At 36.1% G+C, this 25,474-nt stretch overlaps 2 protein-coding genes across 2 annotated transcripts; both read right to left on the bottom strand.

Moving 5' to 3' along the window:
• Positions 1-32: 32 nt before the first annotated feature.
• LOC125645503 (uncharacterized) lies at positions 33-14,566 on the bottom strand. The gene is made up of 4 exons (XM_056141785.1): positions 14,524-14,566; positions 12,669-12,890; positions 4,045-4,281; positions 33-294 (listed from the first exon to the last, which is right to left on the bottom strand). Exons 1-4 carry the CDS (start codon positions 14,564-14,566, stop codon positions 59-61), a joined length of 738 nt encoding a protein of 245 aa, XP_055997760.1. The 3' UTR covers positions 33-58.
• An 8,749-nt stretch (positions 14,567-23,315) lies between these two features.
• LOC130047188 (uncharacterized) lies at positions 23,316-23,993 on the bottom strand. The gene has a single exon (XM_056141784.1). It carries the CDS (start codon positions 23,991-23,993, stop codon positions 23,316-23,318), a length of 678 nt encoding a protein of 225 aa, XP_055997759.1.
• Between the last annotated feature and the right edge of the window lie 1,481 nt (positions 23,994-25,474).

Genomic DNA, 25,474 nt, shown 5'->3' with positions numbered 1-25,474 from the left:
TAGGGTTTTTCTTATCAGTGGTGAAGCGACATTATTCGTCCATATGCCTGCTTTGCGTTTACAGTACCTTTTCACACAAATAATGTTCTCCGTTTCCGGTATTTGTGTCTCGGAGTTTCCAAGTACTGTGCCACAATAAATCTCCTTGGTACGAATTTACGTCGGTGTCTGTTTTATTAAGGTGATCAGAATCGAATACAGAGTTCCCGTTGATCCAGAGCCATTCTGCTCTTTCAGAGTTCCACTGACCACCTATTCTGTACTTGTTGTTTGTCAAATACCCAGCATTCCATTCTGAAATATTCAAGGAGATAGATTTATAATTATTTCTTAAGGAAAAGAGTTACGTAATTTGGAGAAAATAATATGACAATCGCAATTCATACAACAGACATTGGAGAAGAAGTAAGAGGAATAGTATATATATATATATATATATATATATATATATATATATATATATATACTCAATAAATTCTTTTCTTGGTATCGGGGTAAAAGAAAGCCAAAAAATGAAATCCAATACTCCAACTTTTATCTATAGCGCTTTCGCCCTGCGGGCTCGTTAGTAGATTTTTAAACAATGTAAACGAGTTCCATCATGACATCATCCTCGTGACGTTATGTGGGCAACGTTAAACATAATACAGTCATGATTGTGACGTCAGAACATTATACAATGTTAATGTTATGCACTTTTAAAAATACAGACATATTTTAAACAGTTCAGTATAAGTTTTAAACGCCTCTAAATTCCTGTACATTAAAGGAGACATTCTATGTAAAATGTACATGTTAAATAACATGAAGTAAAAATATTAACAGTTTAGTTTCGGCTTAAACAGATTTATGAAATAGTATTCCTTGGCTTTCCGTAATTATTCATTTTCCTCATTTACTTTGTAAAATGGGAAAATATAAAAACTGCCTTCCCCGCACGAATCAAAATGTACGCTACACGGTGTGTTTCTTATTGTAGGATCTCTGATCTGTTGTTTGTGTACACGAACACGGTCAGCCAATTTGTTCCTGTTTGTCCTATATAGTTTTCTCCACATGTAGGGCAGTAAGGGCACGTCATAAAATAAAGTAGATTTTTAGATTTACACGTCATAGTTGAATTTACATTGAAGTTCATTCCGTTTTTGAAAGTTATGGAGTGGCCGGTTTGTATAAATTGGCCAGTACCGCATCGTGAATCCTCGCATTTGAAGACTGCTGGTTTTTCGGGGTTTGATAAAAATTTGGCTTTAGAGAGAATTTTTTAAATCTGTTATGATTTTCACCCCTTTACAATCATGGTGTCTAAAATTGGTAATTCATTTTCGTTAATTTCCGTTGTAAATCGTATGTTATTGTGTAAGCGATTCAGCATGTTGTGGAAATGTTGTAGATCTTGTAAAGATTTGGTCCAAAAAATAAAGCAATCATCCAAAATGAGGGGGTGAAAATCATAACAAATCTCTACTACAAAAATACAGATTCCCATCAATATCTGATGTTTATTTCATGCCATTCATCTCACACCAAACGAAACATCCCTTTTAACATGGCCCGGAGAATATATGAGGATCGCAAAAATACAAGATTATCTGAACATAAAACATGTTTATGTAGACAGAAATATCCACCACAATTAATTGAAACAGCTATATAAAAGGCTAAAGAAACTCCCATCACAGAATTGAGAACTACTAAACACCATGAAGAAACCAACAAAATTCCTTTCGTTCTTGCACACAACCCAAGAAATCACAACATATTCAAAACAGCCAAGCAGTTATTCCCTATTCTTCCACAATCAGAAACATTAAATGACCTCATTCAGCCCACGGATATACTCCACAGCAGACGTCAACCACCAAATTTGAAAAAAAAAAATCTCACTAAAGCCAAATTCACATCAAACCCCGAAAAACCAGCAGTCTTCAAAGGCGATGGATTCACGATGCGGTACTGGCCAATTTATACAAACCGGCCACTCCATAACGTTCAAAAACGGAATGAACTTCAATGTAAATTCAACTATGACGTGTAAATCGAAAAATCTACATTAAAGACTAGACATTTTGACATCATAGACAGTTTCTTCTTCAATCTGATTAAAACCAGATCCTGAGATCCGCTCACTTAGATCGCTACACTAGGATCTGGCGTAACCCCATAGGGGGTCATGTCCGCATGGCCTTTCGCTTGGAATATTCATGAGAACTATCAGCCAGTCAGATTGCGCCATACAGACAATGATGGCTATTTAGGCGGTTCCTGGCAATTCGTAAACAAATTGCTGTAATCTGTCTCCCACGAAGTTTATTCCACACTGTAAAGTTGTATATTCTCGCATAACGAATTTTAAACTTTCGCAATAATACCTAATCTATTCCGTTCATTCAAACAACAAAACGTACGATATGAAATATACCCAAATTGAATTAATTGTGAATTCAGATTTATGTATGAATAGGGACGGGTACGAATTGAATAGTTTTCAAGATGGTCTACTTAAATAACGCGAGGAATATAACGCCAGTCGACGTAAACGGTGCATTGTGACGTCGCATCTAGCTGCGATACGTTTTCTTTCAAACCAAACAATCGTAGCCATTTTCCTTGAATTGTGAACTCCATTGGGATTTTTTAGCGTTTGAATGAAAGAAAACCCGCAGAGAATACAGACGTTGTTTAAATCGCATGTTCTGACAGGTGTGCAGTCGTCTGTCATTTTTTTTTTTTTTTTTTTTTTTTTTGCATCTCTAACGTAAATTACGCAAAGGTTCATGGGAGAAAAATTATCGTTGGTATAAATCGACAGGGTGAATTTGATTGGCTTAACGAAAGGTCATGTGGACGTGACCCTATATGGGGTTACGTCAGATTCTAGTGCAGCGATTTAAGTGAGCGGATCTCAGGATCTGGTTTTAATCAGATTGGTTTCTTCTTCAGCAAAAATGGAAAACCCAAATATTCCAATCTAGAGATCAGTCATCCAAAAAATTACTTTGTTAAACGCCACTCTGATTACACGCACAAGTACTCTGAAGTTGAAATCAAAAATATGCTAGAGTTCCTCATTGACAATATCTTCGTAATCTTTGGTGATCAGGTCTTCCAACAGTCTATTGGAATCCCCATGGGCATGAATTGTGCTCCTTTGTTAATAGACCTGTTTTTATATTCCTATGAAGCAGCATTTATTTAAAAAAAAACTTCTACGTGAGAAGAAAAATCTCTTGTTGTGTCCTTCAATTCAACATTTAGATACATTGACGGTGTATTATCTATTAACAATAATAATTTTCATTCATATGCCGATTCAATGTATCCTATTGAAATCAAAATAAAAGACACCAAAGAGTCGTCCACTTCTGCTTTGGTATTTTATTGAAAGTAGATATTAACGACAAACTAACAACTCAACTTTATGACAAACGGGATGATTTCAGCTTCTTCATCGTCAACTTTCCATATTTATGTACACTTGTAGCAATATTCCATTATACCTTGCATATGGAGTTTAAATCTCTTAACTGGATACGATAGAGCTTGTTCTGCGTATGGTTGGTTTTTAAATCGAGCCAAGCTACTGACAAATAAGTTGATGGTACAGGGGTTTTAACAGTCCCGTTCAAAGTCAGCATTTCCCAAACTATATGGTCGTTATAACGATCTGGTTTGCCAATACAACCTATCATTGGGTCAACTGCTGTGTGACTTGTTTCATACCGATTGTTCGACCGTTCGTGACGCACTGCTTTTGACTATGGATAACTCCGTTTATCTGACTAAGATAGAGGGTTCACGGCGGGCGTGACCGGTAGACAGGGGTTGCTTACTCTTCCTAGGCAACTGATCCCATCTCTGCTGTGTCCAGTGATCCGTGTTTGTCCAAATGTCTATTTTGTATTGCTGATGGGATTTATGAGATTGATCACTATTCGTTATTTTCACCTTTCATTTAATTGTATACATTAATTATCATAGGATTGCAGTTTCCTTTCTGATTTCTACTAGACATTAGCTTACCTTTGGTGTAAATTCACTTACCTGAAATTAAAAACATTATGTGATCCATGGTTAGAAGAACAGCTAGACGACATCCTATGCTCTTGCAATGAGCCTGTGCGCCATCGAATTCATCGCTATTATCGACTTTTATGTAGCAAAAGTTTAAGGTACTGGAGTATCGGAAACTCAGAGGACAGTCTTTCACTGAAAAGATAACTATCGCTAATAATCCACCAAGAGAACTGCAATTGCAAAATTGACACATCTGACCTTTACCTGTAAGAATTAAAAATTCAAGTTGTAAAAGTTTTATACAAAGCGTTTGTAGATCATACATTACCAACATACAGAGACTGTTACTACAGTATGCCATCATAGTTAATTATCAATTTGCTAAATATTCATCTTAAAATATAATCAAGTTTCCGCCTAACATTTTGTACACCTTACCAAATTCCATCTTCACTTTTTAAGAGATATTTTTATTTAATCTGTTTATAAACAAAATAAAAGGGGTGAAGACATCCTGCTTAGCACACTTGTCACAGATCAGATATTAATAGCTTGTGGTCATTAGACAACTTACTTAGCACACTTTTCACGGATCAGATAGTTTGTGGTCAGTAAACAAGAGATACATGTATCTGTAATCTTTCAACAAAATTGCAGTGTAAGGTTTAATACACAAAAAGCAGATTCTGTAAGTGTTCTAACAAGCCTCTAACTTGGCTCCTCGCGAAAATATTAACAGTTGTGAAGGAGAAACTTCAAACGTACTGTTCTACTACATATAAATCAAATGTGAAATCTACAAAATTCAAAAGAACTTTTAGCAAATTTGAAATAGCAAAGCTTTTCTCAAATGAACAACGTTAAAACGCATGACTTTTCAACACTTTAAATGACCATTCCTCATGGTATATTAAAGACAAGACTTTTTGACATTATAGACAGAAATATCCAAATCTAGTGATTAGTCATCCAAAAAAAAATATTTTGTTACACACCACTCTGATTCCATGCACAAGTACTTTGAAGATGAAATTAAAGATATGTTGGAGGTCCTCACTGACAATATCTTCGTAGTCGTAGGTGATCAGGTCGTCCAACAGTCTGTTGGAATTCTCATGGGCCGAATTGTGCTCCTTTGTCAACCGACCTGTTTCTATATGCATTATGAAGCAGAATTTATTCAAAAACGTCTACTTGAGAAGAAAAAATCTCTTGCTGTGGCCTTCAATGCGACATTTAGATATATCAACGACGTTTGACCTATTACAATGCTAATTTTCATTCATATGTATATTCGATATATCACAATCAATTCGAAATAAAAGGCACCAAAGAGGCATTTACTTCTCTTTCATACTTAGATATGTTATTGAAAATAGATATTAACGGCAAACTAACAACTTGCCTTTATGATAAACGGGTTCAATTCATTAGAAGACATGCATAGGATTCTTTTAGAACTTTCTACAGAAAGCGTTCTTAATTTTGATTGTTTGACGTCCTTTCCAGACCATTTACGCATATTGAGGTGTTACCAACAATAGATAATTAGCACTAGTTCTAGATATATGCTTATAGGAGTTTTGAGATTGATCACTGTTCGTTATTTTCACCTTTGTCAACGCTTGAGATTTTAATGTCATTTCTAAATGTGTAATGCTTGGCTTTTACGTCGTACATGTATGTTTGACGCTAGTATGGCACGAACAGGTCTATAACTTACGAACTCCAGGTCTTTTTTCTCATTGACATGTGTTTTGACGATTTTATCCGTAGATGTAAAAAATATTAGCAAATAACGTTTTCAATAGTCATAAATATTTTTTTATTTAAAAATGAGATTATCTATCTGAGTCGTGTTGGTAGTTTTTCTTAGATATTCATATTATGCATCAAATCACAGCGACATTTGACTCTAGAGTATCTTATTTGCAAAGAAAGAACAGTTTTATCATTCCGGGATAAATCACAAAAAAATTATATAAAATAATTGAGAACTTGCATCACTCTTTCGATAGTGCAATCATACTTCATGAGAGGTGCTTTAACGAGCCATTAAATAAACATTTTATGTAATGAGCTACCGTAACATTTGAAATATCCTTAATAATTGTGAATTCTCAAACATTTGGCAAAATGATATCCGTAATCCAAATTTCCTTTCGTCAAAGGAAAAATTTCCTTTATTCCATTATTCAAACAAAAATGGAATTCCAACCTTCTAACTTTATCAAAAACTACGAATTATTGAGTGCATAAGGAGGAACTAAAATTCGAAAAAGAATTGAACATCCTTACCGAAACAAATACGTTTTTAAACTATTATCACATCTAAAGATGTATTAAATTCAAACAATCTTCTCTAAAAAAAAAAAAAAAAAAAAAGTGCGACTTTATAATAAATATTAATAAAACGCATTCACTGATAAAACTGGAGAATCTTAGAATTGCAACATGTGGTCAGCCTTCATACCAACGCATGCTTTAAAAAACATTTAACGATTTGTAACCACCACGTTTATGTAAAATATACAATAGCGCAATTATGATGAGATACATGTAGATAAAATTCAGTTCGGTCCAATTGCATAGCAACCGAGGTATAACGGCTTTATCAGTTTCATGGTGCATTACATTTATACTATGTTGTATCATTGATTGATCGATTGTATATTGTTTAACGTCTCTCTCGAGAATTTTTCACTCATATGGAGACGTCACCAATACCGGTGAGGGGCTTCAAATTTAGGCCTTTGCTCGGCGCTTACGGCCAATGAGTAGTGGTGGTTCTTTAGCGTTCCACAAGTACTGACACGAGAAATTCGTTTTTAAAGTCATCGTCGAAGACCCGTGACATTCACACCTGATGGCGAGCGTTTGGCGATGGTTGATTGATTGGTTGATGTTTTCCGCCACACTCAACAATTTTTCAGTTATCTGGTGGCGCCCAGTTTTTATTGGTGGAAAAGAGAACCCAGATACAATGTATCTGGGAAGAGACCACCGACCTTCCGAAAGTAAACTGGGAAACTTTCTCACTTAACGGCGCGAGCGGGATTCGAACCGCGCCGAGCAGAAGTGGGAGGCCGTGTGATTTTGAGCGCGATGCTCTAACCACTTGGTCACGGAGACCCTTGTTTGGCGATGGAACTGTCACTATCTGTTTTAACGACTAAGGTCTGTCGCGGCCGAGATTCCAACCCTGGTCTTCCGCATGCAGGGCGAACGATCCAACCTCTAGGCCACCGCGGTGGTTACATTGTACAAGAGCTAGTCAATAAGTAACCAGCCTATCCCATATCCGATTGACCGAGACGGTCACGGTTTTGATGCCTTGTTTCAAAACATGTTTTATGCCTAAAGTTGAGTACCGTGCTATAATTTGTTACTTGTATCTAAAAGGTAAAACAGGCAAGGACTTACATGGCAAGTTCGCAGTAGAACGTCTTCAGAAGATGAAGCCAGGTCTGGACGCCCACTGGATGCCACCAACGAAGAAATGTGTAAGAATGTTCGGGATCTGGTATACTCTGATAGGCGAATGCAGGTTGAAGAAATAGTGCAGGCATTAAGCATTTCACATGTTAGCGTTTCAACAATCTTGAATGATGGTTTAGGTATGCGCAAGCTAACAGTCTGTTGGGTCCCAAAATTCCTTAGCGATGAGCACATGGCAACCAAGGAATCAGTATGCAACACCTTGTTAAAGCGTTTGAGGTAAAAAGATGATTTTCTTTTGCGTCTGGTGACTGTAGATGAGACGTGGGTCCATTATTATGAGTCAAAGAATAACGCTCAGAGTCGTCAGTGGGTATAGGGCCTGGGTCCCCGAGGCCTAAGACGTTCAGACGCAACCATCTGCTGGCAAGCTAAGGTAATGGCCACAGTATTTTTGGACGCAAAAGGCGTTATCATGTTGGACCCAAGAGAAGTACAATTGAGAACCGCCATCCGTGAAAAACGACGTGATAAACTCTCTAAAAGTGTTTTGCTGCAACGGGACAACGCGAGAGTCCACACAATGGATGCTATAAAGCGAAACGAGTATGTATTGATACCAAAACCTGCCTATTCGTTTGACTTAGCTTCTAACGACTTCTTCCTATTCCCAAACTTGAAAAGGGATATCCATGGACGTCATTTCCGGTGTGACGAAGAAGTCGTGACGGCAGTTGAGGAGTGGGTCACTGAAAAGGGTCCTGCCCTTTTCAGTTCTGGCCTGATAGCACTAAACAAAATTGGTCTAAGTGCATTAAACTAGAGGGCAATTACATCGAAAAAGAGGAGGTGGGTCTCAACCGGAAATAAGTTAGTCTGGTTACTTATTGACTCGTCCTCGTATCATTGTGTGAACTTTGAAGAAATTATGTGATCATCGTGCCAAAAACGGTTAAGTTGTTACATAGAGTGGATGTTAAAACGTGACATGACACTATGTATTTCTACTTTTCTACTATACCTGCGCAGAAATCCATCCCAGATGAAAGCTTCACGCAAACTCCACCAATACAAGGTGTACTGCATGTCGAAATGCTCTAAAGAAAAAGAAAATACTGCAAATATACAGGTGTGATAACGTACTGATTTGGAGCAGTTTCATGTCAATAACTCTCTGAAATGAAATGTTTAAACATTATATGATTTTTGTTATTAATCATGGTGATGCGAAATGAATCTCAACGTCCTATTGGCCTTGATAGAATTCTAACCTTTTTCCTACGTCTGAATTCTTTTGCACATTTACGCGTTGAATAAGTCCCGAAACTTTGCCAGGAGGAACATTTAATGGCGATGTATATCAGACAAATACGAATGCTTTAAAATCGCCTGTATGAATACCCTCTTCGGACAGTGACCAAGACATAGTTTGATGATTAACTGTACTTAGAAAAATATACGGATGGCAAAGTCAAGCAACACGTAACACTCTTTCCAATTGTTACAACGCGATAGAGTATGTACTGTGTAGTGATATTTGTTCATGTAATTATTGTGATTACTAATTTTATATACATACATACATGCCGGTGTTAATATTTCCCGAGCCTTGGCGAAATATCTAAACCCGGTAACAAATTTCATATGCTATAAGCACGTCTGTAAGATTCTATTTATCATGCAACTATCAATAAACACATACTTTCGTTGCTTTCCACTCCATGTGATTTTCATTTCGAGATCAGCATAGCTTCAATGCATTGTCTGAAAAATGTCCTTGAGCCCAAGAAATAATGCGTCTACGTGATAGATAAATTGAGATTTTAAGATTAATTTTATTCTTAAAATATTAATACTAAGTGATGTCATTATATTATAACAACTGAAACAGGAATAATTATGAGATTTGAATAACGTTTGTAAAAATAGAAATTTGACAAATTTTGTATAGATATGTCAGCACGCGCAATTTTGCGTTTTTAACATTGTTATTTTTTGACGTCATCATAATGACAATAGTTTATATGAAATATAATTTACACGCATTTCATGGGGAAAAACAGTTATATAAATATGTAAGACTCTAAAGTGCGATGGTCACGCCAAAGTGCGATGGTCTAAATCAAAGTGCGATGGTTTGTTAACGTTATGGACGTCAAAGTGCGATGGTCACGCCAAAGTCCGATGGTGAGGGGTTCAGTAACGTTTGTGACATCACGTCGTTGTGACGTCATATTGGTGTATTTGCCTCACATCATTGCACTTTGGCGCATGAGTGTGGACCATCGCACTTAGGCGTGTCACATCATCGGGGTTTAACGCAAACCATTGCACTTTGGTGTGACCATCGCACTTTGGAGTCCTACATATACACGCAGATGTCGTTATTGTTCGATGTCCCGTGTTACATAAATTATTCATACGCTTTATTCACACATTAATAAAATGATAGATTTTGGGCCAAACAACGTAAAAATTGGTGTATGATTGTGACGTTCTTATCTAAAAATGAAAAACACTGTTGCTTGTAAACAATTACGTAATGATTTTCACGCCGTAAGGAAATTTAAATATACCTGAGGAATAAATCAAACTTTCTAAAAAGTATTCAACTATACGAGGAATAAAGGTATCTAGGTTATTTGTATTGTGTGATGGGCATATAAATATGAATATCAGACGAGTGGGCTAATTTGCATAATCGAGGAAGCCTCCATTATGCAGATATTACTACTATACTTCATGGTGCCCTCATGGCAAAATCAAGCAAGGTTTATTAAGAAATGAAGTTCACATTTTCGTGTATATTGCAGGATAACCTCCTAGGTCATGAAATATTAGCCGAGATTTTTATGTTTCAAACAACATTTAGAGGCCGAAGAGGTTAATCGGTATTATCCACGAAAACAAGAACTTTATGTCTACGGTACTGTAGCTCTGGTTTTGAGTCCAGTGGGTGCACATTTTTTCAAGATTATTTTCTACTAAAACAGCATTTTATGTACTAAATAAAGTGCATTTGAATGTTTTCGTTTACCAAGTATCGTACGCAGCCTCTACTTCGGGGCACCACGTTTCCGCAAAATGATATTACGTTTTCGCAATACAAATGTTGCGATTCCGTAAATCTTTTTTACTATTCCGCAAAAAAATATGGCATTCCAATTCCGCAAATATCGTACCTGGATTACAGGTAAAAACAAAGTATTCTTACCTGGATTACACGTGAAAACATAACATTTCTTCGTCATGTTCATTTTAAAATTCTGACATTACAACATACAACACTGCATTAAATACTAGCTTTCGTTCTTGATTCTAAGCAATGGCACTACATAAAATGTTCTAAACTTTGCAGGTCTGTTCGGGCACCAAATTTATACCCGACGATCCTTAAAAATCAATTCAGGGAATATTTGCGTTTCATATATTTCGCATATATATTCTATACACAAAAAGTCAGGATTTTCTTTGTCAGTTTTGCGTACTGTTGTTGTGCTGTCAGAGACCTGCTTTTTTCTCAATGACATTCAAATTGTTGTTTAGAGATTTTGCAACACGTCCTTGAATACAAATATATTTGGGTGTGGGGAGTAGAATTGAAAATTGAAATGGGCATGGGAAAACTCTGGCCCATTTGCAGTGGGCTTTTCCCCAATGTCTTGAGTTACCAAATTTGAGGTGGAAACCTAGTCTTAGATTCTACAGACACAAAAGATCTTGGAACTTATCGCCACAGGTAAATTGTACGGAAACGTAATACTTTGGTACAGGAATATTTTTTGTATTTTTTTTGCAGAAATATATATATTAATAAATTTCAATAGACAAATTCATTCAAGAGTGGAAAAGTAATATTTATCTTTCTCCAAAATGTTTAAATTACAGACTTTTCAAAGGTTCCCTGATATTCGAGAATCCTCTCACTATTCTACCTCGAACATACGCACTACTTTTATGTTAATTTAGATGTAATAATTTCAAACTACCCATTGAGTGTGGAAGATGGAATAATACTCCTAGAAGTCAACGTTTCTGTTATTTATATAATCAAAACAAAGTAGAGACGATTGTCATTACATTTTAGAGTGTACACAACATAATTTAACATATGCCAGAAAATCTTTATTATGAAAGGTAAAGATAACGAACAGTGATCAATCTCATAACTCCTATAAGCGATACAAAATAGATAGTTTGGGCAAACACGTACCCCTGGACACATCAGAGGTGGGATTAGGTGTCTAGGAGGAGTAAGCATCCTATGTCGTTAATACAAAATAGATAGTTGGGCAAACACGGAAAAATTAACAAAAAATCCAAATATCATAAAATTCCACAAACTATTTACATCAACAAATTTTGCACTGCTTAAAAGTTTATGTAAATCTTTATTTTTTGTGAAGAAAAATATGTTGATCTTACGTAGCTTTAATAATTTCAATGGGATTAAACTTGGTTCCGTGGCAATGCTCATTTGCTTAATTAATATTTTCTACTTTATACATAGTATTATAAAACTTTAAACCTGTACATGTATATGCAGTATTCTGTATTTTTTAACCTCCTCTCTGTATAATGTTGATCTCGGAATATCTATTCCTGTACATGTTGTGTATGCAATATTTAGTATTGTCCAACCTCCTTGGAGATCCGGGTTAGAATAGGTCTTCAGTACCCCCTTGCTTGTCGTAAGAGGCGACTAAATGGAGGCGGTCCTTCGGATGAGACCGCAAAAACAGTATGGCACAATAAAGATCCCTCCCTGCTCAAAAGCCATTAGCGCCGAGCATAGGCCTAAATTGTCCAGCCCTTCACCGACAATGGTGACGTCTCCGTATGAGTGAAATATTCTCGAAAGGGACGTTAAGCAACATTCAATCAATCAATCAACCTCCTCTCTGTAATGTATGGCTGTACATCTATGAGAAGAAAGCATTGATTGATTGATTGAAACGTTACAACACTTTTTGCGGAAAAGGAATAATAACATTTTGCGGAAAAGTAATACGCCCCTCCAATTTTCATCATTATCAAATTTCTCTGGTGCAGCATTCCTACTTAGCTGTTGGATTAACGCGTTCAAGATATACAATTTTGAAAAATAGATTATTTAGATGAAATTCAACTTGCATCGAGCTTGTATGAATCATCACAAAATTAGCATTATTTAAAAGGTTGATCGCAGGAAAATAATTACATTCAATGTATACATACTGTCGTCTGCAAATCCATGTCTACAAATACATAACTGTCGTTTTCCTCAAGTTCCGAGATATTCGTGATAGATTCCCGTAGAAGTTCGCATTGAAGGTTCGTCCGGCAATGATTGACGGCCTTACATCGCCCTCTTCTTTCGCATTCTCTTATACATTGTTTCAAGCCTTTCAGATCCAGGGTCTCATCTATGTTCCTTACTAAACGTTTTCCATAAGCTGTGATGGAAACTTGTCCACAACTTATCAATTTATATGTCACAAATGAAAATATTACAATGGAATAAAACAATGTCATGATTTTCGTTAATATAGCTTTTTTCATGTGTTTCATAAAATGCCGTTTTGTTGGCCGATCGCGTCCTTTAAAACGTACATTGGCTTGGAACGGTAAACAATGCAGTTTTATGTATAGATTTAATGATTTCTTTATCTTACATTATTCCAAACATCTTGTTCTGCATGCACAACACCAGAAGACTAATTATCACTTTGAATTGATTTCTAATGCAAATTCAGACCGTCAATCATATTTTAATATATATACGTTGCCATACAATGATGTATCATAAATAAAATATGTTTAAAAGTAATCGGTAATTGAGGTAATATTACAACTTTAAAAAAAATAGGATAAAAGCGTTGATGAGCGCATTCGGCATCAAGTACCGAAACCTAAATTACATTAAAGCACAAAAAATATCTGCGAGAGTTGCGAACACTTCTTCGTCCTGAAAAATAGTCGCTGCATGACACGCGGCTATAAATTTTATATTGTAGCATGTGTTGCCTTAATCGCGAATAATGCTAACCGCACACGAGTGCCCAATGAGCATTTTACAAATAAGTATATCCACCAATAAAGGTACTCGATGATAAACACGGGTTTACAGTTGTCATCATTTTCTAAGAAATGTTTTCAATGAAAACTGAATCACTGGCACACAAAAAGCAACAAGAGTACCATTAACATTACCTAATACGCCTGTGAAAAACCAATATAAAGTGTTTTTTACACCATGATTTGTAGAACTTGGCTTCAAATAGTATCAGCAATCATCAGGATGTGACAAAATTTCTATGCATCGTAAAAACAGACAAATCATGTACTCCCTGTGTAATATTTTTACTTGGCATAAGATGTAAGTGTACCGAGTTTGATGGTCCTATCCCCAAAGGTTCAGTATATTATCCTGCTACTCCGACCTTGACCTTGATAAAGCACTTGGCATAAAATGTATGTGTACTAGCCCAATACATGTAGTTTGACCTTGAAAAATAATAGGCCTCTTCCTCTCCTCTCATCGTGGTGATAAAATGTACCAAGTTGTAATATCCTGGATCTTACGGTTCGGTTTTCATCCTGCCTACAACAGTTTCTTACTAAGTGATACTACGACCTTGACCTTTGACTCTCAAAAGTAAAAGGCTTTCACCACTTTACATGAGGAATGTGTGTACCAAGTTTGACAGTCCTAGCCCTAATAGTGCAAGATTTATTTATTAATTGATACTACAACCTTGACTTTTGCCCTATGACCTGGAAAAAATGATAAGCATCCTTCTCTCATTATGGTGATCAAATGCACCGAGTTGTGATATCCTAGAGCTTACGGTTTGGTCTGATCCTGCCTAAAAGGTATCCCTACTAAAACTATACTGCGACCTTTGACCTTGAAAATAGATAGGAATCTTCCTCTTATCATGGTGATTAAATATACATGGAGTTTACGGTTTGGTCTGTATCCTGCCCTCAAGGTTTTCCTACTAGGTGATACATTGTACTACGACCTTGACCTTTGATCTTGAAAAATAATAGGCATCTCCCTCTTATCATAGTGATCAAACATACTTTGAGCTATAGGAGCCTTGTACGTGTAGGCCAGGAAAAACATGCAGCATTCAATTATTTCTTAACACATTTTGTCGATGATTTTATTTTAAAAGTACCATAGGGGCTTCCGTGACCGAGTGGTTAGAGCATCGCGCTCAAATTCACACGGCCTCTCATCTCTGTCGGCGCGGGTTCGAGTCCCACTCGCGCCGGTAATTGAGAAAGTTTCCCAGTTTACTTTTGGAAGGTCGGTGGTCTCTTCCCAGATTCATTGTATCTGGGTTCTCTCTTCCACCAATAAAACCTGGGCGCCACCAGATAACTGAAAATTGTTGAGTGTGGCAGAAAACATCAATTAATCAATCAATCAATAGTACCATATGGTTTGAATCATGATTTTAATAGTACTACATTGTTTTCATGCATTGTCGAATTAATTCAATAATGTTGGGGTTCATACAAAATTCTTTTTCTGCCATTTGAAAAATGGGTATATGCCATGATAGAATAAAATACACCTGATCCCACCTCTGGTATATCGAGGACTCTGTGTTTGTCCAACTCTCTATTTTGTATTGCTTATCGGAGTTATGAGATTGATCACTGTTCGTTATATTCGCCTTTCATTTATAACCAATACTATGATTGCAATTATACACATTGTAGGCCTACATGTACTGCTTCTTAAACTTCTTTCAATATTATTCCTTCTATCAGATTCTATTTTAAGATGATTACAATGTCGGATATTAGGAAATGTGATCCTTAAATTTCTAGGCATTTTCGAGACTTAAGTTACCTTCCTCTCTCAGTGTGTATTGTAGAAAGTCTCAACTTCAATATTGTGTAGCTGTAGATATACATTTGATTGTGTGTGTTAGCGCAATGCAATGACAACTCATCCTCTGACTATTTAGTCCTGTTCATCTTTAATTACTAAAGTTATATTTTTAAGATTTGTTGAGCTTTTACATAACAACTTATTAGAGTAGATCGATCCTCGTGTGATGTCATAGGTTTTTACAAAAAATGTTATCAAATTAAACTTTACGCATAATAAAAGTCTATCTATCAGAGGAATTTCATTCGACATTTATTTGTCGAAATGCGCATCTGGTGCATCAAAATTGGTACCGTATAAGTTTTACATTATGACCCCTGGGTCGAGGCCTCTGCTGGTGGACTGTTAGTCCCCGAGGGTCTCTACAGCCCAGTAGCTAAGTACTTCGTTACTAGCTTGAAAATACGGATGTATATTGAATTGCTGTTATAAAATTTAGAAATTCATTTCAAAATTAAGGATTATCTCCCTCATGCATAGCTCTTATCTTTGGACGAATTTGGCTCCACTTTTTTGGCACGCTGTTTTTGGCTATATTTAGCCCTAAAACTTCATAGTTATTTCGGATTTCAAACACTTCGGTTGAGCATCACTGAAGAGGCATTATTTGTCGAAATGCGCATCTGGTGCATTAAAATTGGTACCGTATAAGTTTTACATTCACTGAATAAAATAACAAAAAATTGGTAGACTATTGAAGTTGAAAAAGGTTTTATTTTCTATAGATAGTCCATCATTTATAACGGAAAAAAAATGTTGTCAAGGGTGATAATTCATATGCTACATGTAGTATTTCCTCTATTGTATGTCTATTATACAATGGTTTCCCTAGTATTCACAATTAATTTATACATATTTTATATACTAGCATTTTCTCTAAGCTGTTGAAATTAAAAATTTGTCATTTTAACAAGTTTTTATTTTATTTTTATTTTTTTTATTATTCTGTTTTATGAAAATGTGTGATTTTCTTATGTTGATCTATACTTCTCTTTTTCCACTTTCAACTATTAATATTGATGAGTCACATGAGGGTGGATGTGCCTTAAATACAACTGCAGAATGTTTTTTTTTTCAAAATAAGTAGCATTTAAAAAAAATAGTTTATGGTTTTATTCCTTATGTTCGCTGATCCATGAATTTTACAAATTCATTCTCTTTTGGCTTTTATTAAAGAATCGTTCCATGCATTTTCGTACTCGAAGAGATTATTAGTTGTTGTGCGATGTGTTTTGTGGCTGGGGACAGTTGTTTTGGTTCTGAAACGTGTGGGAAGGTGGTATACATCAGAGTCAGACTATGACAGACTAATGAAAAATTATATTGCCCTTTTATGTCAATATTTGTTTTTCATATAGGTGATGTTAATGAATTACATGTATGACCCTACATTACATGTAATCTATACATGCTGGTGCTAGTGCAAAAAATACTCTGAGCGGGTGCCCTTTTTTCGCTTTCATGAAGGCTAAATCCGCACCACCCAAACCCCATCAGAGTACCGTGTGAGGGAATGTAGACACTCTATACAATCAATAATTCTTATCTGCCTTTCCCATGAATCTACCTGTCATCTCATGAAAATCTGCCCTTCATAAGGGGCTATCCATCTTCCCTCTCAGCTACAGATCTTTTACTGGACCATGCATGTTTCCTCCTGAATTTCTTTAGCAGCTGACCACATGTCTTGGTTTCGTTTACGGACGATCTTCATTCAGCCAAAAGAGATCGTCGGAGGGCTGAACGGATGATAAGACGAACAAAACTGTCCGTCCACAAGGAAATTCTCAAGGAGAAGTGTATGCAGGTCACTGAACTCTTGCAACATTTTGAAATACAATAAAGTATACTACACTAACGACATTCAAGAATCAGGGAGCAAATCAAAACAACTATTTGAGCTTACAAACAAACTTACGGGAAATACAATGTGACAGTTTTGCTTGTGCATGATAACGAGATCAGTATTCCATCCAAATTCGGTGAATATATTTTGTGCTCCTTACAAAACTTTTGACAGCTCTGAAGGAAAAACTTCAAACGTAATGTACCACTACATATGCCAGAAGTGGCGTAAATCAAATGTGAATTCTAAATATTTTTAAAGAACTTTTAGCAAACTTGAAATCGGAAAGCCTGTCTCAAATCAACGATGTCAGAATGTATCACGTTTCAACACTTTTCACGACCATTCGTCACGATGAATTAGATAATTTTGACATTATAGACAGTTGCTTTTTCAACAAAAGGGAAATATTCATATCTAGTGATCAGTCATCCAAAAATGCATGTACTTTGTTAAGCGTCACTCTGATTCCATGCACAAGTACTCTGAAGTTGAAATTTAAAATACGCTGGAGTTCCTCACTGACAATATCTTCATAGTCTTTGTTGATAAAGTCTTCCAACAGTCTGTTCGAATTCCCCTGGGCACGAATTGTGCTCCTTTGTTATCTGACCTGTTTTTATATTCTTATTGAACAGAATTTATTCAAAAGAAAATTCTACGTGAGAAGAAAAAGTCTCTTGCTGAGGCCTTTAATTTGACATTTAGCTATATCGACGACGTTTTATCTAATAGCATTCCTAATTATCATCCCTATGTCGATTCAATATATCCCAGTTAACTCGAAATACAAAACACCACAGAGTCGTCCACTTCTGATTCATACTTAGATATTTTATTGAAAATAGATATTAACGACAAACTAACAACTTCATGATAAACGGGATGATTTCAGCTTCTCCATCGTCAACTTCCAAATTTATGTAGGAATATCCATTATTATACTTTCATGTAAAATACTCGAACCTGATTGGTCGAGAAGCATTTGAAAAAACATTGTTACCCTCTGAGAACAGAAAGTACGCGCCCCAGGGTGATAGTATCTAGCAACGGGTAACAGTACTTGACAACGGGTGATATTATAAAAAAAAATATCACATGCGTCAAATTTACGGTTCGCCGTAGATTGCTAGACGACGTTGTTTGAGCGTTTGTAATAAACGCGAGTACCCGCATCGAAATACGAAATATCGCATGACAGTGATTGATCAAATATCAACAGACGTAAGTTTCTCAGCTTTCCAGTTTACATAACATTCGGCTACGCCTCGGTTGGCAATGGTTTTCTCGGGGTGAAAATTTTCAATGTTACCCTCAACTACATGCAATATTTATATATTATCACCTGCATATGGTGTTTATATCTCTTAACTGATTCGATCCGCAACAGCTTGTTCAGCGTATGATCAGTTTTCAAATCGAGGCAGGTTACTGACAAACAAGTTGGTGCAGGAGTTTCAACAGTCTCGTTTAAAGTCAGTATTTCAAAAATTCTATGGTCGTTATAACAATCTAGTTTGCCAATACAATATATCATTTGGTCAAATGCTGTTTGACTTGTCTCATACCGTTCTTAGCTCATTAATTATGACGTTTACCTGATCAAGATATAAGTCTCATGACGGGTGTGACTGATCGACAGGAGATCTCTGCCTGACTATCTATTTTGTATTGCTTGTAGGAGTTCGTTATCTTAACTTTTTATTGGAAGAATTCAGAAAATTGGTGATTTATGTTTTCCGAGCCTATCCCTTTAAATGTTGCACCAACAAAGTTCTGCGAATTAGACTCAATACCCACGAAAGTTCTCAATCAATGCTTAAAGGGTGTTTTGCCAATCACTACTGAAATTATCAACAAATCTTTTTTTTTTGGAATGGAACGTGCCATTGGCTTTCAAAAAACCATATATTACCATTGATTAAGCGCCAAGGATTTGACAAGGATGAGTTAAAACATTATAGACTTGTATCAAACTTACCTTTTCTATCTGTTGGAATTCCCATGGGCACAAATTGTGCTCCTTCGTTGGCTGACCTGTTTTTATATTCTTATGAAGCAGAATTTATTCAAAAGCTTCTACATGAACAGAAAAATTCTCTTCCTGAGGCCTTCAACTCGACTTCTAGATATTTACCTATTCACAATCATCAGTTCCATTCATATGTTGATTCGATATATCCCTGTAACCTCGACAAAGGACACCACAGAGTCCTCCACATCTGCTTCGTACTTAAATATTTCTATTGAAACTATATATTAACCGTGTTTAAAACATATATCCTATCTTTGGTTTCTGTCATTAATAAACAAACATATCACGTGTTTGCTCCGTCAATCAGTGTCAACCTGTTTGACATTCAATATTTACTTTAGAGCAAAATATTTGACAACAAAAGAAAATATGCTATGTGATTATCTTTCTCGTTCGAAGGTACAATAGTTCTTACACCTGGTGCCTTGAGCAAACAAATATGCAGTCGACATACCTCCTCTTCCCCATATCCGAATTAACAATGACTAGATAAGGATTAATGGACGCCAGTCTGAGCAATTCATCAGCCCCCCACTCCTATGCATGGAAATTATCCCTAATTCTGCCGAGAAGTATGAACTATCTGGTGACATTTTAGTTAAACAACACATTTGGGCAAGTTTGTTACATATTAGTTTTCTCAAGGCTATGCCGCTTCAACTATAACATCCTATCTCTTGGCCATCATGAGGATCCGGAATAGAATAGGTCCTCAGTACCCCTTGCTTGTCGTAAGAGGCGACTGAATGGGGCGGTCCTTCGGATGAGACTGTAAAAGGACTGTAAATTCTGCAGCCCTTCACCGACAATAGTAACTTCTCAATATGAGTGAAATATTCTCGAGAGAGACGTTAAAATATTACTAGTAGCAGCTCGACAGTTTACACATCGATTACAGGATGTTAGACTACCCATTACAAAGGTCATCATGAATAAAATATAAAATGCATTAACATATCGAGGGGTATTTGCCAGAACGTCGTAAGTGCATATTTTGAGTTTTTGAGAAAAATGCATTTAAAGGTTTTGATAACCTGTATTTTTTAAACTGTAGCACGTGTACACAACCTTAACACATATAACATTGGATATGATTTATTACATATATGTAAGAAAAATAATTTCTAGATATGCATCATAAAGGCCAGTTTTGGTCATTTTAATCACTTACGTCCTTCTGGCATAACACACATTCGAGTATAAATGCTGTGCTAGATTGTTGTATGTGCACTTGAGATGTTTTGGCACACCAACTTTAGCCTTACAGTATCGTACATGATTGATGTTAAGCGCACTTATGCCTATTTAGCATATTAAAAATAATTTAAAATAATTCATTGAAAAAATCACGAATGCCAAAATGGAATATAACCATGCAGTATAAGGGCCACATACACACTGTTTCACAAATTTACATTCAACTGTTCTTTGTCAAGTCACCAAATCATTCAATATCGGAGTCTTTATCATTTTCTGTTTGGTCTGGCACCGGAAGAATATCTTTATGACTACAGTTTGATGGAAACGATTCGTAAAATCCGTGACAATCTGTTGGTATTATGCCCTCTGAACACAACGACAAAAGATCTTTTTTCTTCATTTCAGAAATTGCTATTTTTTCTGTGTAGCAATAAGGAATGTTTTGATTGATGGCAAATGATCCTCGGCGTTTTGAAGGTTGTTTAAGCTTGATTTGGTGAAATTCGTCTTCATCAAAATCGTATTTGAAGTAAATTGATGTAGTATCTCGTTTCCTGTACTGAAACCATTTTATTTTCAACCACTGAACTTTCCTACCATTCGTGGCTACTGGATTTGACGGCAAGAACTGCTGTGTGATTGGCTTGATATTGAGAAAATCTTGAGAATTTCAAAGGAATAACAGTATATGGCTTTTTACGTCTAGCCATTCTTATCACTGTGTCCCAGTGTGATGTTAAGAAAACAGACGTACTCTTCTTTGCTCGTTCAACAGCAGAATGTATAGAATCGCATTCCATTTGCGAATGACCAGATTCAAGAAAGTTTTGATCAGCAACTGAAATATTAGGAATTGTACGTACAGCATCCAAAAGTGCAATGCTCATAAACCTGTTTCGATTTTGGCCTCCGCAAGAATCCGAATAAAGACATACGTGAGATATTTGTGACGATAAAGACTTGAGGTCAAGCTGTAAACAAGTTGCTATTTCACAGGACCCTCTTTTCCCTTCTGTTTCGTTCCATAGAAAACAACTGGCATTACCATCTTTTAAGCTGTACACAGACAAATTGTAACAGCATAATTTTCTTTTGTAATAAACCTGACTTACAAGGGAACATGGAACTTGTAAAACCGCTTCCATATCAAAGGTAGCCGTATGATAACTTTTTTTTTCCTTAGAGAATTGTTTGTCTAATTCCTTTTCTGCTCTGGCACGAATTTTACGTTGAATATGTATATCAAATAGTTCTTGCTGTTGATTGGAAATAGTATCTGCTTCACGTGCTTGTTGATACGCATTGCATGTTTGGCATTAATCTTTTTTTGGAACATGAAACGATAGATTGTACTCACTATTGAAAATATTTCTGTACTTAACATGGGAGACACATTTTGTTTTCAATGATTTGCATTGTTCCTTGTAGAGTGAATATATTTTGCTTATATTTAAGTCGCAACCAAGAAATTGTCGTGTTGTATCCTTTCTAGTGTAGTGGGCCTCCACAACTGGGAATGATTCAATGTGTTGCCTCACAAACTGAAAGGTTTCTTTCGGTGTTTTGTTGTGTGGGGAATGTCTTCTTCGTTTATCTTTTTCCTTGAACATGCCGGCAATTTTGCCTCTCATTGCAGATTCCACAACTCTTTCTCCTAGATCGAGTGTTTTCAGAAAAAAAGATTTGCAAACTCGAACTTTAGATCCTTCAATTTCAAAATAAAATTCCCTTGAACACTTTTTTCTATATTTTGAATCAACAGAGATTCCGGCAGGACTCTTTTGTATGATGTGACTACACAGAAAATCCTTTTGTCGTTCATAGGAAGAAAGAGAGTAAAAAGAATGAAATATCTCTCCTCTATTCTTTTTACATACCTTCAAAGAACATTTGAACCTGCACTTAGAACAGTCCATGTCCTTAACCGATTTTGCTGCTACCGTTTTTCCACCTGAACTCAATTGTTCTTGCCCTGCAAGTTTTAAGGTTTTTCGAATATTCTTTTTCCAGAGATGCGGGTTCGCTTTTCTCTTCCTGGTTTTCAGCTTTTTCGTGGGACTGCGATATTTTGCTTGCTTGCGTGGTGTGATATCTCTCTCAACATTCTTAATGGGACTTGTTTCCTCTTCAGAACCCTGACAAGTGCATGGAATGCATGCGTCGTAATGTTCAAATCCTCTCAGTGAAATAAATGCCAAATGGATATTTTCTTCGAACTGAACTTCTTTAAGTCTTGGCTTGATATTTAAAACAGGTTTTGCCCTATTGCTTGAGAATATTGTGATTTCACGTCCAAGTATATTTGCAACTGACAATGGAAGAACATCTGCTAGTTCCACTAACCACTGTCCATTTCCCCTTAAAATTTCAACTTGTTTCTGGTAATTCAGTTTTGCGTCATCACTGGTGTTATTTCCATTTGTTAGAAAGTTTGCATATTCTTTGTAGTTTTCTAAAAGATGATCGCATGTCATTTGTCTCAAATCGCATACTGACTTCTTTTCTTTTAAATAATGACTTGCTGCAGCAAAGAAACAATTTCCATCTCCTTTACTTTCAATTCTCTTAAACCCATTGCTAACCAGTAATGCTTTTAACGTTTTGTCATGGTAACGCTTTACAATTTCCTTAGCTTTATGTTGGCGAAGACTTTCGGACTTTGCCTTTTGAAGAAGAGTATGCAATGAATTTTTTGTGAAGTTGACTGATTTTCCAGGTCTTCCTGGGACATTTCTTTTCCTTCTACTAAGGTTTGTTGGCTTTTTTCTCCAAGACTTTTCTCTATTATCATGAATGTGTACTTCTGATATAACTCCCTGTTTCCTTTTCAGTTTTGGTTTCAGTTTTCTTACATTTAATTCAAATTCTGAATCAGATGAATCTAAATCTCATTTTTCTAACTTAAAGTTAGGGTCTTTTGCTGAATCATCACTCAGCCCACTTTCGCTGTCTTGTAAATTTAGTTGTTGTTTTTCACTGTGTTTTTTATTCTTTTTAGTAAAAGTCTTTGCTAGTGGTAGGTCATAATCACTATCTGAGTCAGATATTTTTGACTGGTGGGACATAGCATCATTTCTATGTGATGAGAAAAGAGATTTTCTTATCTTTTCCCTCACCTTCATGCTTTTAGCTAACGGTACATCATAATCACTGTCAGAATCAGATACAACATGGTCTCGCTTCCCACTATTAATTGTTTTCTTTCTTTTATTGAAACTATTTTGATCATTTTCTCTCTCAGGTTTTTCCGTATCTGTTTCAGTTTTATCTGCAACAGTTTGGTTCTGGAATGCTATATTTTCCTCCTCAGAGATATGCTTCTTAGATGCAGGTGTATATGCATTTGCTCCATTTTTGATTGCAATTTGGATATCTTCATTAGTTGAATCTAATTTATTGCTTTCTTCCTCACACTCAGAAACAGTTTGTGTCTTAGTACCATGTTCTGAGAATTCACCAGCATCTGAAAATTGCTTTGACTTGTCCACTTCAGTTGCATTTGTATTTCCTGTTTCAGTTGTTGTCGTCTCCCCATTATTTTCATCAGAAGAAAACTTACTATTCATTAACTTGGAAATTTCATTCCAGTCATCAGAATGTAGAGAATCATTATACACTAAAAGTATGCAGGACACTTGGTTCTGAAAAGTATAAAAGAAAACCTTAATGAACTATAGCTATATGAACAGATTACACACATAATATTGCATTGACCATGTTATTTCAAAATTATCAGAAGAGTAATAATACTTACTATTCAGGACTTTGTGCATTATATTCCAGGGTAATCAGACAAGTTGCCTTCTTGATGTCGCATGTAACCGATGATGTTTGAAATGCAGCGAATGTATTACTCAGAAAAAAATCTAATCTCAGCATACGTTTCTAACATTGATTTATTGTTTCCGTGTCACCCAATTAGTTTTCAATTTTGCTGGCCCTCATCATTGTTTTTAAAATAAAAATGTCAGCCTCTGATAAGAATTGGTAATTCTGCACATGAGTCGATCTGACTCTGATATCAAATTTCAATTACCACAAAACTCTGCTGCCAGGAGGTCTTAAGTGCACATACCTCAAATTTCCACACATATTATACTATATACCTTGTTATTCTAAAATGTTGTAAGTGTACTTGCTACATTCTGGCTCATAAAACTGGGATAAAACTAATATGAAAGTTTTGTGCCAAAATGTCGCAAGTGCTTTTACGGCCTTTTGGCTCTATCATATTTTCACTTACGACATTCTGGCACAAGCTCTTGCATTTCATAAGGTCATGAATGAATAACTTTTTGGTTTTACAAGGTTCAAGTGCCATTGTTAAACTGAAATGCAGAGCATCATTTTAGCTACTTATTTTTCTGAAAATCTCAATTTTGACCAAAACTGCACTTACAACGTTCTGGCAAATACCCCTCGATATACCGTCTCCAATTCATTTGAAAGAGTTATGTTTAAATCAATGTTTTGCTGACCTTTTATGACTTTTTAAGAACTGCAGTCTGGTAAATAACATCTGGCCAAAAAAATTATAAAACAAAAACTTCACTATCCTTCAAGTTTGCATAAAAAACATAGATTAAAACTAAATGTCTCATGTACAAACATCACAAGGTCAAATCAGCTTTTCATATAGTCTATTCAATAAAGTACTCAGCAAAAGACTCTAATTATTGTCCAGTGCAGTGTATCCAGGACTAGAGCATTTGCGGAGTGCAAGATGACCCACTTTTCTGTTATGTCCCGGACATTCCAGTGTTCAGGATTACGTTTGCGACAGTATTAAAGAATTCATCAGGTTCTTTTTGTCATCACCGCCGCGATGGTCTAGAGGTAGAGCGTTCGCCCTGTGGGCGCAAGGTCGGAATTCAAATCTCAGCCGCGACAGACCCAAGTCGTTAAAACAAATAGTGAAAGTTCCATCGCCAAACGCTCGGTATCAGGTCTGAATGTCACGGGTCCTCAGAGATGACCTTAAAAATGGATGTCCCGTATCACAGTAGGTGTGGAACGCTAAAGAACCCTCACTGCTCAATGGCTATTA

This window comes from Ostrea edulis, chromosome 6, assembly GCF_947568905.1.
Source record: "Ostrea edulis chromosome 6, xbOstEdul1.1, whole genome shotgun sequence".
NCBI classification, from domain to species: domain Eukaryota; kingdom Metazoa; phylum Mollusca; class Bivalvia; order Ostreida; family Ostreidae; genus Ostrea; species Ostrea edulis.
Note: the sequence above shows the minus strand (reverse complement) of the source record. Positions and strands in the feature narration are given on the sequence as shown.

What these genes read in the sequence shown, in the direction of transcription:
- LOC125645503 (XM_056141785.1), bottom strand. Translation starts at nt 14,566, where the DNA reads ATGTTTTTCCTGGCCTACACGTACAAGGCTCCTATAGCTCAAA. An exon ending in CAAGGCTCCTATAGCTCAAA is followed by an intron (nt 12,891 to 14,523) that starts GTATGTTTGATC and finishes TTTCCATCACAG; the next exon opens with CTTATGGAAAACGTTTAGTA. An exon ending in GGATTTGCAGACGACAGTAT is followed by an intron (nt 4,282 to 12,668) that starts GTATACATTGAA and finishes TAATTCTTACAG; the next exon opens with GTAAAGGTCAGATGTGTCAA.
- LOC130047188 (XM_056141784.1), bottom strand. Translation starts at nt 23,993, where the DNA reads ATGAATAGTAAGTTTTCTTCTGATGAAAATAATGGGGAGACGACAACA.